This window comes from Pygoscelis adeliae, unplaced genomic scaffold (assembly GCF_000699105.1).
Source record: "Pygoscelis adeliae isolate BGI_AS28 unplaced genomic scaffold, ASM69910v1 Scaffold386, whole genome shotgun sequence".
Taxonomy (NCBI): Eukaryota; Metazoa; Chordata; class Aves; order Sphenisciformes; family Spheniscidae; genus Pygoscelis; species Pygoscelis adeliae.
In genome coordinates this window covers 242,237-258,850 of record NW_008824940.1, presented here as the reverse complement: position 1 = coordinate 258,850, position 16,614 = coordinate 242,237, and the positions used below count along the sequence as shown (strand labels likewise).

Sequence of the window (16,614 nt, the reverse complement as noted above, 5' to 3'; positions counted from 1 at the left end):
TATATACAGTCACTTCAGCCACTGCATCTTACAGAGGTATGTTAAAGGAAAGCATAATTAATTTTAATTTATGCTAACATTAAAGAGTATAAGGTGTCACAGACAGGGAGTAATTTCCACCTCATACATCTATCCTCATAATGGGTACAGTGCGCACATAAGAGGAGCTGTCAGATATCTGCAAGTGGCAATCATTTCAATGACTACAGCTAAATTCACTTGTACTTATGAGTCAGTCTTCACATACTTCTGGTGACACATGCAAAAAGTTATTGCTTGTTTTTAATATTCCTGTGCAATTAGGAGAGTCATGCATGAAATCTTTTAAATCATATCAAACTAACACAACTCATTTTGGAATAAGCATTCAAATGAACACTACTAGGCAAAAAGTAGGGCATGCTCATATACTACACGTTGAGAGGAAACTCAAGTGAAAAACTGTTTTCTTTCAATATGTCACATTAGGAGTACACAAAGAACTGCCATACTACGCAGTACTACAGAACTGCATATTCTTTTGACAGAAAGCCTTTTTCAAAAAATGTGTTACTTTTTTTTTTCCCTTCTCCCCTTTTTAGAATGCCAATTTCATGTTAGCTTGACCTCCTCCTCAAAAGACCTCCTTTCATAGTACCAATCCTTCCTTCTCCTCTCACTTAAACAAACCAGTGTATCAGCTGAGAAGAAAAATCCTTGGTACTGTAGGGCAAGCCTGAAGGCCCCTGCTAGAAGAGGAGTCCAACGGTGACTGTGTGTGCGTGGGGGGGGGCATGTTTTACAATGCATTAGACAGTTCACGTGACAAGAATTTTTTTTTTTCTTTTTGGTGGGGAATAAGGAAGCGTGCCAAGTGAGGCAGAAAGCAAGAAATGGACGGGTTTAAAACAGATTAATAGGGTAACCATATCCCCTTCTCCTCTCAGGTTTTTTTTCCTGTTCCCAAATTCTCAACTTAAGTAACCAAGAATGGAAAGGAAGGATTGTAGTTACAAAGTATTTTGGTTATCTTAATAGTGTACTATTGCAGCTGTGTGTTACAGCAATTGCAAGATGAACCATAGATGAGACAGGAAAGCATTAACTAGGAAAAAAAAAAAAAAGAAACGGGGCTTGAGGGCCACTGCTGTATGCCTGTTATCTGTGAAATGAACCAGTTCCAGTGTTGGGGGTGGGTGGTGTGTAGGTGGTGGGAGGGTAGGGTGTTTTATTTTAAATGCACACCCAAGCTTTTTAATTTTTTACAGAAACACTACTTTCTTTACTCTGATGTGTGTGGGGTAACCATTTCAGCTTGTGCTAGAAATTCTCATCTCAAAATACACCACAACATGAGCTAGTCTTATGCCAGACAGCGCAAGTAAACTGCTGCTCTTTGTCTTACCAAATATATTCATTTATTGAGGAGGAAGGCAAATAACGACCAGTCTTTCATAGTAAGGTATGCAAGTTAAATGCAACCGTGGTCTAAACAAGGAAGAGACAGAAGACTAGCGAGCATGACTGCAAATACAAGAAACAGAAGAGCTGTGGTCGTACACCAGAGCCAACAAGTACTGAGCAGTGATAGGCAAGGAACATCCCTGCAGGGGATCCAAGGCGGCCTCACCGAGTCTTCTGCAGCAGCAGATAGAGAGGCACAGAAAGGCTGCTGGTTCTTGGTGATTTCATGGTGCCAGAGCTGCTCTGCCTCAGCTTCCCGGTCAGGCTCTTGGCTGCTCCCTTCACAGGGCAACGCTGGTATCAGCAAGGGCACAAGCTAATTATACTGGCAGAGCTTATAGTCTCCAAGATAGGTACCTGTGACTAGTTATAAATAGCACTATACATTATCAGTTCAATAAATTAAATTCAGTGTCCTGAGAAAGATTCCAGGGAAATAAAAACTAGTTCTAACTTCTGCAGAGTTAGATTATTAATAAGAACTGTGCATACCCTCAAGAGTTTACTTAAAAAAAAAACAACTAAAACAACAAACAGCAAGGACAATGGAGACACCAGTATTTTATTTTCCATGACAGCAAGACTACAAGTATCAGCACCTCTATACTTGACTCTTTCACGTAATTTACATGAATTCAACACTTTTATTCCAAGGGTAGAACTTGAAATATTTTAAGAGAAAAAAGGTACAGTTGTTGGGGGGAGGGGGGCTGGGTGGTGTTTTTGTTTGTTTGGGGGTTTTTTGGTTGGTTGGTTGGTTGTTGTGTTTTTTTGTTGTTTTGGGTTTGTTAGGTTTTTGGGGGGGTTTGTTTTGTTGTGTGTTTTTTTTTTTTTAAGAAGCAGATAGAAGAACACAGCTGCTTTTGTCATAGGGACAGAAAATTTTAAACATTCTTTTAAAATCACAATTCTGCAGACTACGCCTTTGTCCTGCCGTACAAGAAACTAAGTCTATACGAGGAGGTTTTTGCACAAAGGACTATAAAGATAATTTTCTTTTCAAAACCAGGAGAATTTGATACCTACAAAATATTTTTTGATGCTAATGAGCATGTCATTATTCAAATTCATTCCAAAACTAATTCAGTACAGCAGTTACAAAATTAGCTAAGGAATTACCTATAAATTAGATATTTTCTTCATTCATCTAATAGCAAACTGGAAGTGAAAATAAAAGTTAACATCTAAATTAATTTCTAAACAAGCATCTTAACCTGAAAGGCAGTGAGAAGAAAAAGTGATATTGGCCAATTGATTTTTTTTTTCCTGGTTTAGTGATAAAAAGCAGATTAACCGCAAGATGCAAGCATCTTGGATGACAAAATCTTCTGAGCAGATATGCTATTTATACAGAGCACTTCCCACACAAAATAAATTGGACCCATTCATTAAGTTTAATTGGTGCAAACTATTAGTGTAGACATTTACACCATCTTAAGTTAAAAGAATTCAAGCAAGATTTAACAGTGAAAGCTGTCTTAGTAAACACATTGGTTTTTTTAAGCCAATGCAATCAAACAATGTCAAACCACTGCTCTCAGAGATAAGCACAGGTTTAACTAAATCCAATGACAGATTCTCAATATAAATGAAACCATGAAATGCTTCTATGATTCTACGAAATGTACACCTACTAATTAGTACAAAAAGCATGCCAATGGTGACACCAAAAGATTCACTAGAAACATGTAAAACCAGAAAAATTCTTTGAGATTTGTAAAAATAATTCTTAAAAGGATGTTTGTAACTTGTTTTCCTCCAATAGTCTGAAAAAAGTTTCCTTTGAAAACCAACTAGTTCAGTACTCAAGTGTCCAAGGCACATTGTAAAAAAAAATTAAAGAATATTATTATTACCTGATATGTAATAAAGGTCCTTTAAAAGTGGTTAATGCTTTCTTTGCATTTTTTGGTTTGATCTCTGTTTTGTCAGTTTCCTCTGATTTGGAAATTTGTTCTATAGAATTCATCTAAGTAAAAATGATAGTTATAATGATTAACTAGAAACCTGGGTTACACGTTACAGAATCATGCAGGTATTTCAAAGAATATGAGGAGGTTTATTTCAACAATTTATACATTACAGACCAAGCTTAATATGTATTCATTCCCTGAAGCTGCTTGAAGTCCACTGAATAAAGAAGTTACAAAATGTATTAAACATGCATGAAACAGAACTTCTGCCTTGTTTTTTCCCATGTATTTTCCTGATGCCCAAGTTGGTTATTTTTGAAAACTCCAGACACATTAAGTTATAGTACTTCAAATATTTAAGATTATAAAGCACTGATGTTATTCTTCCACTGCAAAACTTTTCAGTTAAAACAGACACCAATACAATCACTGCAACACTGAACAGAAAACACAATAACAACTCCATACTTTATTGTACTGCAGAGTTACTAAACATATCTTCACTGCTTTTAGATGGAACTATGAAGTATTGGAGAACTTAAAAGAAATAATGCTGATTGAATTCGTGCATCCAAAACTGCAGATATCTTAGGTTCTGAGGGTTTTCCTCTATTACACTAAGAAAATACATGTCAGCAGGCCTGGACATCTTATTATAAAAAAAATGAAAGAACTCTGGAATTAAGTGCAAGACAGGGCACAGGGGGAATACAGAAGACTGAAAGAATTAGCGACATCATGACTCAAGATCAGCCAGCTGAACAGTTTGCTTAGCCTTGTTTTTATTCCACTTAAAATACAGAGAGAAGACATGAAGAAAATTCAGTTTATGTAAATCTGAAGTATGGGAATGAAAGCAATACAAAATTTTATAAAAAATGGTTTTTATAAAAAGAAACCACACAGGAATTTTATTTTTTTTTTTATAATTACGGTTATAGTAAAAGGTTAGTGTGTAAATACACTGCACTAGTTTGCGTTGGGCCTTATTCTACAGGAATCTAATTAAAATTACCAAAGAAAATATTGCTACAGCACACATTAAAGGTGGAGGCATCTACAAGACAGGCACTTGCTAACGAAGTTTATCACTCATGGCTCCCTCTACTCTGTGGAAAGAAATAGGCCCTTCTATGGGATAAGAGGAGGCATACATATATAAAATAAATCAGATGAATTCTCAGCGATGACAAGAGTCTGCATATAAAGACCGGAAGCGCAGTAAATAATGAAGACAATGATATACCACAGAACACTTGAAATCTGTTAGTTTGGAAGCTGGCCTTATTAAAAAAATATTTGAATATTTATATTTAGGCACAGTCAAGTAGAAAATAATTAACTTAGAAATAAGAAACACCAACCACTGAGACAATAAGGGAGTATTTCTGAAAAACATTTTGGAAAAGAACATAACATTGAAGTGGCAAACAATGGTGTACTTGTGGAAGAAATAGCAAGTATTATTCTTAAATATGTGAACAGAAGAATAGTGAGTTGAAGCAAAACAATAATCTACTTTTTACAGAAACAGTACCAACAACAATGAGATGTCTGAAATTTTAGAAGTATGTTAAAGGTAAGGCCTTAAACGTGCCTTAAGATCAATGGATACACAATGAGCATAAGTCTCAATCTTAGTTCATTTGAATAGCAGCTTCATTACACTCAATTAAAAGAGGAAAAACCATAAACCAAATCATTATTTTTAAGAGTGAAAAAGGTAAAAACACTTTAAGTGGAAAGCTGAAATCAGCCAAGCAAATTAAAAACAAACCCTGAGGTTATTAAGCACCAAAGCCAATTCACACACTGAACAGGAATCCTCCATGTTGCTATATCTGAGAATCAGAGCTGGGAAGATGTGCTACAACCAAAACAAGCTACTGAGTCCAAAGGTGAGGAAGTCCCCATGGTTATGTAATGCTTCTTTTTGACCTTAAGGTCAGTGAAATCATCTTTTTTTGAATAGCTGGCCAAGCTGCAAAGAACAGCTGGACTACCTAAAGTGAGCTGTGTGTTTCAAATAATTCTGACAAAAACTTAAAACAGTAAATGAAACTGGAAATGTAATATTAAAGTATTCTACTCCATTAAGCAGAAGTTTTGCAATTCATATTCCAAAATTAATTACGGCAGTAAAGCGGTGAATTTCAGATTCTCCCTACTATTTTCAAGAGTGATATCCCCACTGACTATCATTGCATATTCCAAATATCACTTCATATGGACTTGTGTAAAACAATGCATTAGGATTGATGGATTAGGGATACAATTTCTCCTGAGACTAAATGAAAACTTCTATATGTTGAGATTTTATCAATAATTTAAGAAATTAACATCCAGTAAAGTATGAATATTTAACTGTTAATATTCTCATGCACATACTGACTTAAGCATCTGAGAAAACTAGATGTATTTAAAGAGGTACACCACTAGATATCCCAAGATTAAAAATAAACCAACTAGAAAGACATAACCTTTGAAACAAAACACAGAAGCCTTTTAAATTTTACTGTACAGTTCACTATTCCAGAGATACACTAAACACTCAGTACACATTTTACTCATTCAGAAGCTTCTTAGTCTGTTAAGACCAGTTTCATGCAAGGTTGAAACTGCAAGTATAATTTTCAGTTTTACTGGGTTCTTTTGTCAAACTGGAGGGGAGAAAAAAAATAAAAATCAACACAAAGTAAAAGCCTGACAAGAAACAAAAGTTATATGCCTCCTGTCCCACTTTGTAGCCATTTAACTAGCCTTGCGTCAACGTTCAGAGTTAGATACCTTTTTCTGATTGAGGTTTTGCTCTTCATTCAGCTCCCCAGTCTCCTTGGTGTCCGCATCTATCTCTTCTTTACTTTCATGCTCATCTTCACTAGTAATGGGTCCATTTTCACATAAAGGAGTTTGAAAATCATCATCAACCAATGGAGGATAACTGTACTTGAAAGAATCCTAAAACATAAGGAAATTTTTAACAGACCAGTTACTTAGGAGGATGAGAAGTGCCTTCTCTAGTATTTTTTTAAATGGAAATACTATCAATTTTTTTTTGTTTCACAACTTGTATGTTTCATTTATCCATTTTAAGTTGGACCTCTTTGTTTTTATTTTATCATCATTAATAAGAAATAAGTACAGTCACCTAATGAAGCCACTAAATTGTAACTACTGTTGTTATTTATAGTCACAGCAGAACCGTAGAATCTGGTCTACTGAGTATCAGCATTCAGAGTCTTAATGCTGAAGTTTTGTTCTTAGTTCTAGGAAACGTAGTTTAAAGCCTATGACAGCTATTTCTAAAGAATGTCCCAAAAGCAATGAAAAAATTCAGTTCTTCGTATTTTAGTTTCATAATAACCACAGTTTAAAAACCAGACCAAAACCGAACCACAAAACAACCCCAAACAATCCCTCAAGTTTAACCTAGCGTGTGGACTTTTAACATATCCTGCAACTCACACCTCAGTCTTTGGAAAGCCAAATCAATTTAAAGACCGCATTCAAGACACCCAAGTAATGTAGAAGCAGCATTCTCAAGTTCTTGATGCTTCTACAGTAAAGGTATCTTTTCTATTGGAGGATCAGTAAAAAACAGTTTTTGCTAATTAGAAATACTCTTTAATATTTTTTATTACATCTTATGTAATAAAAGGAGGAGTGAAACGCACCATTAGCAAGTTCGCTGATGATACCAAACTGGGAGGTGCTGTTGACTCCTGAGGGACAAGATGCCTTGCAGAGGGATCTAGATAGATTGGAGCGTTGGGCAATCATCCATGGCATGAAATTTAACAAGAGGAAATGCCGGATTCTGCACCTCGGACAGAGTAACGCCGGGCACAAGTATAAATTGGGAGATGAGTGGCTGGAGAGCAGCCCTGCAGAGAGGATCTGGGGGTGCTGGTCGACAGCAGGCTCAATACAAGTCAGCAGTGTGCCCTGGCAGCCAAGAGGGCAAACCGCATCCTGGGGTGCATCAAACACAGCGTACCCAGCCGGTCAAAAGAGGTGATCGTCCCGCTGCATTCAGCATTGGTGCAGCCTCACCTTGACTACTGTGTGCAGTTCCGGGCCTCACAATTTAGGAAGGATGTGAAGGTCCTTGAATGCATCCAGAGGAGGGCAACAAAGCTGGTGAAAGGGCTGGAAGAAGTGTCCTATGAGGAGCGGCTAAGGACTCTGTCTAGTTTGGAGAAAAGGAGGCTGAGGGGCGACCTCATTGCTCTCTACAGCTTCCTTAGGAGGGGAAGCAGAGAGAGAGGTGCTGATCTCTTCTCCCTCAGATCCAGTGATAGGACACACGGGAACGGTTCAAAGCTGCATCAGTCAGGGGAGGCTCAGACTGGACATTAGGAAGCATTTCTTTACCAAGAGGATGGTCAAACACTGTAACAGGCTTCCTAGAGGTAGTCGATGCCCCAAGCCTGTCAGTGTTTAAAAGGCATTTGGACAGTGTCCTTAATAACATGCTTTAACTTTTGGTCAGCCCTGAAGTGGTCAAGCAGTTGGACTAGATGATCATTGTAGATCCCTTCCAACTGAAGTATCCTATTACGTTAGAAACAGTGTTGAAACAAGGGTCTCTGTTCCTACTGCATTTTCAAACAGTTTTAAACCCCAAGTAAACTGAATCAGTTTGTCAGCTTTTCCAGTGGAGGAGGAAAATAACATAGCTTTGACTCCTGCGAGGCAGACAGAGCCATGCCCACAGTTCCCAAACTATGCTACCAGCAGGGAGTTAAAAAAAGTGTTTCAAGAGAATTCTCCATAAGCAAGTATATTTTCTCAAAACAAAGAATAATGTGATGTTAGGGGAAAAAAAAAAAAAGGAAAAACCTTAGATGGGGCCATTCAAAGAAACCCCAAACAAAACAGCATACTTCTTGCTAATCTATAATCAAGGCCTAAATCTCTCCTATTCTTCAGGCTGAAGCAACAGTCACAGACCTTTAAGTGAATGAAACAGGTATCCACTGGCTCAAGCAATATACTATCAAGGGCCTAAAGGACAAGCTTTAAGTATCAGTAACAGACTAATTTACTATTAGAAAAGACTCCAGACTGTTAGAAACATTACAGTAGGCTTGCAGAATATTGACATCCTCCATTTGCAAATACAAGGCAGAAATAGCCAGCTTACCCTTAGCCAAATTGATAAAAACCCTTTTTACTCCCTTCCAGCATATGATGAAGGGCATATGACAAAGTGACCTTAATAAAGAGATGCTAGTTTTGCTGCACATTTCACATGGCCACATTAATCCACAATGCTGAACAGAATCTCATCACTGAGACAACTCAAAGTACCACACTTCCCAAACACAGTCCGTAAGTTTCAGTGACATGGGCTTATCTAATAACAGGGTGAAAACCTCAGACAGATAAACAAGACATTTATTCAATGCTTGATATATAGCATTAAATAATTCTATAGTCTATAGAATGCATATAACGCATTCTGTAGACTAATGGCTTCCTTTTATAGTAGTGTAAAGTCTCTACATCTGCTAAGTTTGGCAATTGTGGTAGAGATCTTAATCATGGTAGTGATATTTTCTAAGATTACATGTTCACAGCAGCCATGAAATCCCATGCAAAATGCTTAGTGATGTCTTAACTTCAGGCCACTGATCTATAAAAGGTCCTTCCAAGAAAACAGGATATGGGCTATCAATTCAGATACCCAGGCGAAGAACACAGCATTCTAGTACACCTATCATTCAATATTGGCACCAGTGGAAGGAATCTCAGATTTAACAAGGATGAATTGCCCATCTCTGACAAAGGAGAGCTAGACAAATATACAAACTAAAACCCTACTGTATGTACATGTCTTGTATCAATTTGTATACTGTATGTACATCAATCTTGCACAAAATGTTATTGAAGATGCAACGAATCTCCCTGGCTAGCCAGAAACATGTATGCCTTAAGAACTGGCCTGTTCCATCATTGATATCAACAGCTAGAACTGGTAGAATGTGGAACACAACAGATTGGGAATCCAGGAAAACACTGACTTGGTATACATTTATTAATAAACAAAAACAATTAGCAAGAGGCTTTTGAGCACCTAGCCCTAATTTTCCAGACTACTTATCATTAGCTTGCTCCTAAATCTGTTTTGGGCAGTTCCAACAAGTTCTCCAAGACAAACCTACTACAAAGAGAGGGACATCTGTGCAGTCTGGACAAGAACCACTCAAAGCCAGGTACATGGTATGCAACCCTTCTTGATTAGCAGTATGGTAACAGTCACAGCCAACAGACACTGATGAGGACTTGAACGGAACTTACATTAAGTTTATATTCCAAAGTCCTGCAAAATCCAAGCTTCTGTTTTCCATAATTAGTTTTAATATACTTTTGATACTCTGGAGACACCTTTGTCCACTAGTTGTCTAAAACCAAGCAAGTTATTTTCCTCCTTTCACAGCTAGCTGACAGAAAATCCTTGATCAAAGGATTTTCACGCTAAGGAAAGCCTCAGATTCATCCTTTGAGTGACCCTGAGCCACAGTAAAAACAAAACATACTTAAAGATAACTTGATTGAGATATTGAAGCTTGAAGGCTTCTGATGGAGACACAGAACAGTTCCCTTGATTAATCATTAACTCCAAGTTCAACATTATTAATTCTATTTCCAAAATGGATTTTTTTGTCAATTCCAAAACTAGTCTCTAACACTCTTCTTGGATGCCTAGATTCCATTGTACTTACGTTCTCTGTATCTCCCCAAAGCAACTAGCCAAATGACCTGCTCCACTAGTTGTTTACATCTGGCAAGACCTGTCTCTTTCAAGATGGATTCTAATAGGGGACACAGCAGAAAGAGGGTGAGAGTCTACTTACAGCTACTGTATTGAGTACAAAGACTGAACAGATATGCTGTGCTCTTCACCTGCATTATGCTAGTTGCAAATATGATGACCTGTTCCTAAATGTGTGGAAATCAAAGACAACAGAAAGAATTTGATGGAGGCAAAAAAACAAACAAACAAAAACAAATGCTTGAGCAGAGAGCAGAGGGAATTAATTTGTGCAAGTAAGATACTGCCTTAAAAAAAAAAAACAGGCCTGACAACACTAATAATGGTGAATGTACTCTATCTTCAGACTCTAAGTTGCCTCAAGAGGAGCCAAGGTTAATCACATCAAGAAAAGTTAAATTCTGATAAAAGGTCAGTAAGTTGTCTGTCTTCTGGTTGAAAAACACCTTGCTCTCAGAGAGATGCAAAATCCTGCTTTACTGTATGCACTGAAGAAATCTTTGGAAGGAGGATCTGGAGCATGATTTTGGAGTCTAAGTATTTGCTAACAATGCTTCCAGGTGCTGACAGTTCTGAGACTAAAAGTTCAAAACACCCATCAAGTAGCTAAATACCAAAGAAACTCAGTAGTTAGACAAAACATCTGCTGATTCAAAATACAGGGCTTTTAATATGCCGATATATAGCTGTTTTTCTGAAATTGTCAAAACCCTTGGAGTCCTTGTCAAGCAAATTTACTCCTACAAACTTATTTCTGTCACTGCAACTTACTATCACAGACAAATGGTTTGGATAAGCTGCCTCCATGATTCGGGAACTTGTTAATGCTCTTAGAAGATAGGCAACATGGATTGGTCAACAATCACTAACTGGCAACAAGACCTTGCAGGACCAAGGTAGGATAAAGGGTAACTAAGATTGTGTGCTCAGACAGACACTTCAGGAGGATATTTAGCAAAGCCACAAGCCTTTTTCTTTAAAGATGTAATTAGCTATCAGGTAAGATGGTCTAAAAAGCAGACAGGAGATACTCAGCTCTAAGAAGGAGGAAAAGAACTTTTCCCCCTCTATTGCAGCAATAGGGCAACACTGTGGGAGCTAGGCCCAGAACCACTGCTATACCCCATTCAAATCCTTACTGAAGCCACTTCAGGCATCATCAGCCCTCAATGCCCACTCCTGAAGTTCAGCAATTTCAGCTTTCTCTAACGTGAGAAAGGTCTTATACAAGACTGGGGAGTTTGGGCAGCAGTTTTCCACGGAGAAAGAAGATATCATCTTTTCTTCAAGAATCTCATGCAAAAGCACTTTGTAAAGGCTGCTTCCTTCAGTCAAACAACAACCAAGGTACCTTAGTCTTTATGTTCCCAAAGTAAGTTTCATATGTTCTGGCCACCAGAACTCTACCTTGAGTTTATACACAAAGGAACATGGCCTCTCCTACTGTCGCTGAAGCAGTATCTTTCTTTTCTCCATATTGTCACTGGCATAACTCCAAACACACTTCAGAAAAAAAATATGGAAGAGAACAAGTAAAAATAACTCCTCTACAGTAGGCTTATTCCATTACCATAAACGGTCTACAAAAACTTTAAAGGAAAAACATCCTCTTTCTGCAAATTCTATGATGAAGATTATGCAAACTAATTTACTAGCTTTGTGAAAAATGAAACCTGCTGTACAAGATGCTTGTGCTGTTTTGCTATTTAGATTCCACAGGAATAGGATCCAGGTTCTGTCAAAGTGATACCAGATTGTAGCATACTCTTTGGAGCTCTAATATACTCTTAAAAAAGAATCTTCTACAGCCATGCCTTAAAATACAGCCCTAGAAACAACAAAGGAAAAATAATTGCAGTATGATTGTCTTTACTGAATCATAGCTTTGGAGCAGGATGAAAAAAATCTGAGGGCCATAAAACCTATTTTCTGTTCACAGAACTTGTTACATAAACCAACACAGTATCTCTGATTGATCGGGGGGGAGGAGTAGAAGGAAGTGTGACACTTAAAACAGCTTTTTTTTTTTTTAAAGTCTGAAAAACTAGGTGGTTTCGAATGACTTGAAAGTGGATGAATGATTCAGAAAAATTATTTCTGTAAAGACCGCCAGATACCAAATTCTCATTAAGTTAACCCATTTTATATTAATGTGATTTACAAATAATCATTGGCAGAACAATTTCAAGAAATTTCACATCCATGAAGTGCCAACACTCAACCCCACATATGTAATTTATATAGGCGTGTCTCAATCTATCACAAAAGGACCATGAAATGTTAATATACTTACAGTTCCACCCATGTGAGGTGGTAGATACTCTCCACTGATGTATTCCTGTACATCACTCTTGTTTGTGAACTTTAACATGCTTATTGCATCTGGGCCAAGCCAACCCTTCACAATTTTAAAAGCAGCTTAAAAAAAAAACAACAAAAGGCATAGGTAAGTTGTCAGAAAGGGTTTTTTTGCAGTGTATTAGTAGACCTTATGGAACACAAGTGAGCTACATCCCGTAAGATATAGCAGGACCTGCTCTGAAAGTATGTATTATAACAGGGATAAATAGTGCAAGGAAAAGAGTATTATTTACAGAGAAAGTATTTTATGGACATATAGCTTTCTATAGACGAATGCAGATAGACCACAGACTTTCATGGAAAGAGTATCTTTGATTTAACAAATTACAATTTTGTTGTCTTGGAATTTAGACCAGGAAGTACTGAGGGGGTAAAACCAATTGTATTTCCAAATCCGAATGAGGGAGGTTGGGAAAGATGCATATATGCTCTTCCTAGTTGAAATATTTTGCTGCTTTAAAGGACACTTGTTTAAATCTACAGAGTATTTTCAAATACCGTAGTTATTTCAGTGATGGTAAAACATGAATATACCGAAAAATATAAAGCCAACAAAAATACGTATCCATATGGTAAAAATACAGGAATAACATGTTTATCCTGTACATTGTAATTAAAGATAATTATTAAAGTACACACATCAAAACATATGTAACAATACCAGTGTCCAGTGTCAGGCATCTAAAATTGTGTATTCTAGTTTTGCCTGGTTATAAGCATCCATCATTTGTTCATGATAGTATTCCTAAATCAGGAACAGATCTAGCTTTGAAAGGACAACAGTTGGAAACATTCAAGGAATAGACTATTTATCGAGGTCTCCCAAGCTTTAAAGGTAACAGGATGAATACGGACTCCATTTAAAGTATGTTCCAAAATACAGCGCTGGAAGGAAAAACAAAAAAGTATGCAACCTACGAATAGACAGATTTAAAGATGCATGTTTAACAAATTCCACCATTCAGCTGTATCTACACAGCAGAAAAATGCTTCCTATTTATGCTACTAATTTTAAAGAGTTACCATGATCAAAAAAACCCCACAAAACCAAACAACAACTTACCATTCATTATCCATGGCATTTCAAAGATCACTATCTTTGCTGAAAAGGCAAAAAGAAAAGGAAATAATCTGAATACCAAGTGTTATGTATTTCTCTGTTTAAGAGGAAGCACAGCAATAATGGTCATGTACAAAGTGAATACTCATTTTTAGAAACCTCCATGTTCACTTCCTTGTAAAAACAATTATACAAAATTGCTTCTAATATGTATAAACTGATTTCTATTATTATATAAAGACATTAGCTGTTTGCTATTTTAGCATATATAGCATATTATAGCTATAATAATATATATTTTATATATGAGGTGCTTATTCAGCACCTCTTCTTCCTAAAGAAGCAAATAGCAAGAGTCTTTGTAAATCTACATTTTTTCCAAGCTTTCTGTTTTAGCAGAGAAGTCTGAAAAGTCAGTACTTTGACTCAGAAGTGTCCCAAAATTTCTCTTGAATGTCAAAAACCCAAACACATGATGTTGCACTTGCCTTTAAGTTTGATATTTGATCAAAGTTTTGAACTTTGATCGGCAAGCTGAAATCTAATATTCAGAATTTAAGCAGTTGCTGTCCAGAATTTCAATATTCAGACATATTTTCACTTAAAATTTCTAACTCATTAAGATGAGCTGGCAAAAACTATTCAGTGCTTGCCTATCCATAAAAAAAGTTAGCAGGCAAGTATGCAGGTTTTTCCAAGTGTGCACACAAACATGCCTTAATCTGTTCAGACTAAACCATTGCTCCCTAAAGTTTTCTATAGCTGTTCATTCTTTGTCCCCTGAAGACTCCTAAAGGATACAAACTGTCATGCAAGCTTGCAAAGCTTCTACCCAAGTAACAAGGAGCAAAAGACAGGCCAATTCAGTTCTACTAGATACTTGTATCAATTTTTAATCTGTAAAAATCTGTCTTACATTTTTATTTCATGAAAAGCCAGTTGATTTTTGGTGAACGTAAAGTTTATTTACAATACAAAGTTGTGCTGACTTATGAGCACAAAAGTATTCTGAATCTGTAATGTCCCCGTGTTCCATGTAGTTACCACACAAAGCAGATGCAAAAAGACTTAAGTCTCTCCCATCATCTGCAACATTATGAAATGCTCTTATTACACAAGTCTACAGTGCTTAAGATGTAATATACAATACTTACTGAGGAAGTTTGGGTAATAATCTGTAAAACAGCTGACAATAAATCGAACAAAATCCAAGTCCTAATATAAAAGCACAGAGTAAATGCAATGTAAATCAAAACATTAAAAATACAGGCTTAGTTAAGCTAAGGCATTTATTGAATAGCACAAGATACTTATATTGTAATCATCTATATTCAAATTTTACACATACTACAAACATCATCCAGACCCAATGCAATGCTTTCCACTTCACTAAATTGTTACAGGATTGTGGTCAAACTTCGCTTTATGATGTAAGAAAGAAGTCAACAGACCTATTATCAATGCAACAAGTTAGGTGTCTAAACTACTGCAGAGTATCAACAGGATTTAAGCTGTACAGGAAAGATACAGGAAAAGTAAACCTTTAGCACTACAGAAGCTTGACAGATTATCTTAAAGCCTCACAAGGGAGAGCACTAAACATACTGAAATTTCCTTTCCATAATTTGTCTTGCATATTGTTCAATATACTACTGCACTCAGGATCTGCCAGGAAAAAAAGTAAGTTTTCCTTTTAAGAGAATTTTTGGGTTTAGTATTAGTTTGTTGTATGCAGAGAAATCGTGGGCAGAGCACTCAAAAGAGCTGCTTGTACACCACCCATTTTCAGGGTGCTTCCATCCAAGAAGCAGTCACACAGAAATAGTACAGCCAAGTCTCCATTGCAAAATCCAAGTATAACAGAACTGACTACACAGTAAAAGGCAAAAAAGGCATTTTATGAAATAGGTATAGATAATAAAGAAAGAGATGCCTTACTACAATAAAGTATTACAAAGGAGACTTTCAGAAATAGTACAAAATATATTGCTGATGGAGGATGAAAGCCTGTCATAACAGTAAAAATGCTATGGGGAACATGCTCCTAAAGTGATGTCAACACACTATTACAACATTTGCAGACAGAGAGAAAAAACCCACCCTGTATAAGAGGATTACCCACAACCTGAAAGCTTTATCAGTAGCTTCAGTAATTAGAAACTAACTGAAAGCTTGATATCTTTAGATAGTAGGTAGAAGATAGCCTTTAATAGAGGCATTTATCTCAACTGGCTGTTGCTTGTACCAAATACAGTATCTTTCATTCAATAGCATAAACAGTGATAGATTTCCAAGCAATGATTAGAATCTCCTGTGCATTAACAAGGATGCTGCTCTTTATTCCACTGCCTATCCAAAAGCAGCACTACCAGATATCAGAAGGATGGATCCATTATTTTGATGAAAGCTTGGAATTAGAAGTACAGATTTCAGCAGACCATTCAATAACTGCATCTATTCTAGTTACCTGAACTGGTGCAACAAGGCATGAGCTATCAGAATTAGCCAGCTGCACACCAGTCATAAAAGCTGACATAGTAGACGTCCATAGCAATGGAACAAACAAATGAAGCACACTCTGGAAAAGATCTCAGAAATCCAAGTTCTTTTAGGATAAAATTTATTACTCTACATGGCTATAAACAGCCATTAAAAAAGATATTCCTGTTCTGTGATAAATGTACTAACTACAAAGCAAGACTGTACAATGGCACACTTATGGACAGCACTGGCTGAGACTGTGTCTCTTGGGAGTCTCAAAGACATTGGAAAGAAGTTGCTTCAGAATATGCTCCACAAAACCCAAATCAAGTTGCTTTTTCACATCAAGGAAATTATTACAATCCTTTATGCTTGTTATATAAAACCATGGCTCCAGTATTATCTTTAGGAGTATGGGTATACAGTTCTCAAGGCACAGGTAAGAGCACCAATCCTGCCTTGCAAAACTAAATTATACCATATTTATTTGTCAAAGTATCTTCTCAAAAGCTTGTGGCCCTGTACTGCACAGCTGCAAGGTCCTAATGCAACACTAAATCTTACCTGGAAAAGGTAGA

The 16,614-nt window shown here is 36.8% G+C and overlaps 1 protein-coding gene across 1 annotated transcript in view; it reads right to left on the bottom strand.

Annotated features, from left to right (window-relative positions):
• Window positions 1-16,614, bottom strand: part of MOSPD2 (motile sperm domain containing 2) — a 38,390-nt gene that overhangs the window by 5,452 nt on the left and 16,324 nt on the right. Inside the window, exons 5-9 of the mRNA XM_009325461.1 lie at window positions 14,710-14,770; window positions 13,559-13,597; window positions 12,428-12,552; window positions 6,144-6,314; window positions 3,300-3,412 (exon numbers count right to left, since the gene is read on the bottom strand). Coding sequence (XP_009323736.1) covers window positions 3,300-3,412; window positions 6,144-6,314; window positions 12,428-12,552; window positions 13,559-13,597; window positions 14,710-14,770 — 509 coding nt within the window. The remainder of the gene's footprint in view (window positions 1-3,299; window positions 3,413-6,143; window positions 6,315-12,427; window positions 12,553-13,558; window positions 13,598-14,709; window positions 14,771-16,614) is intronic.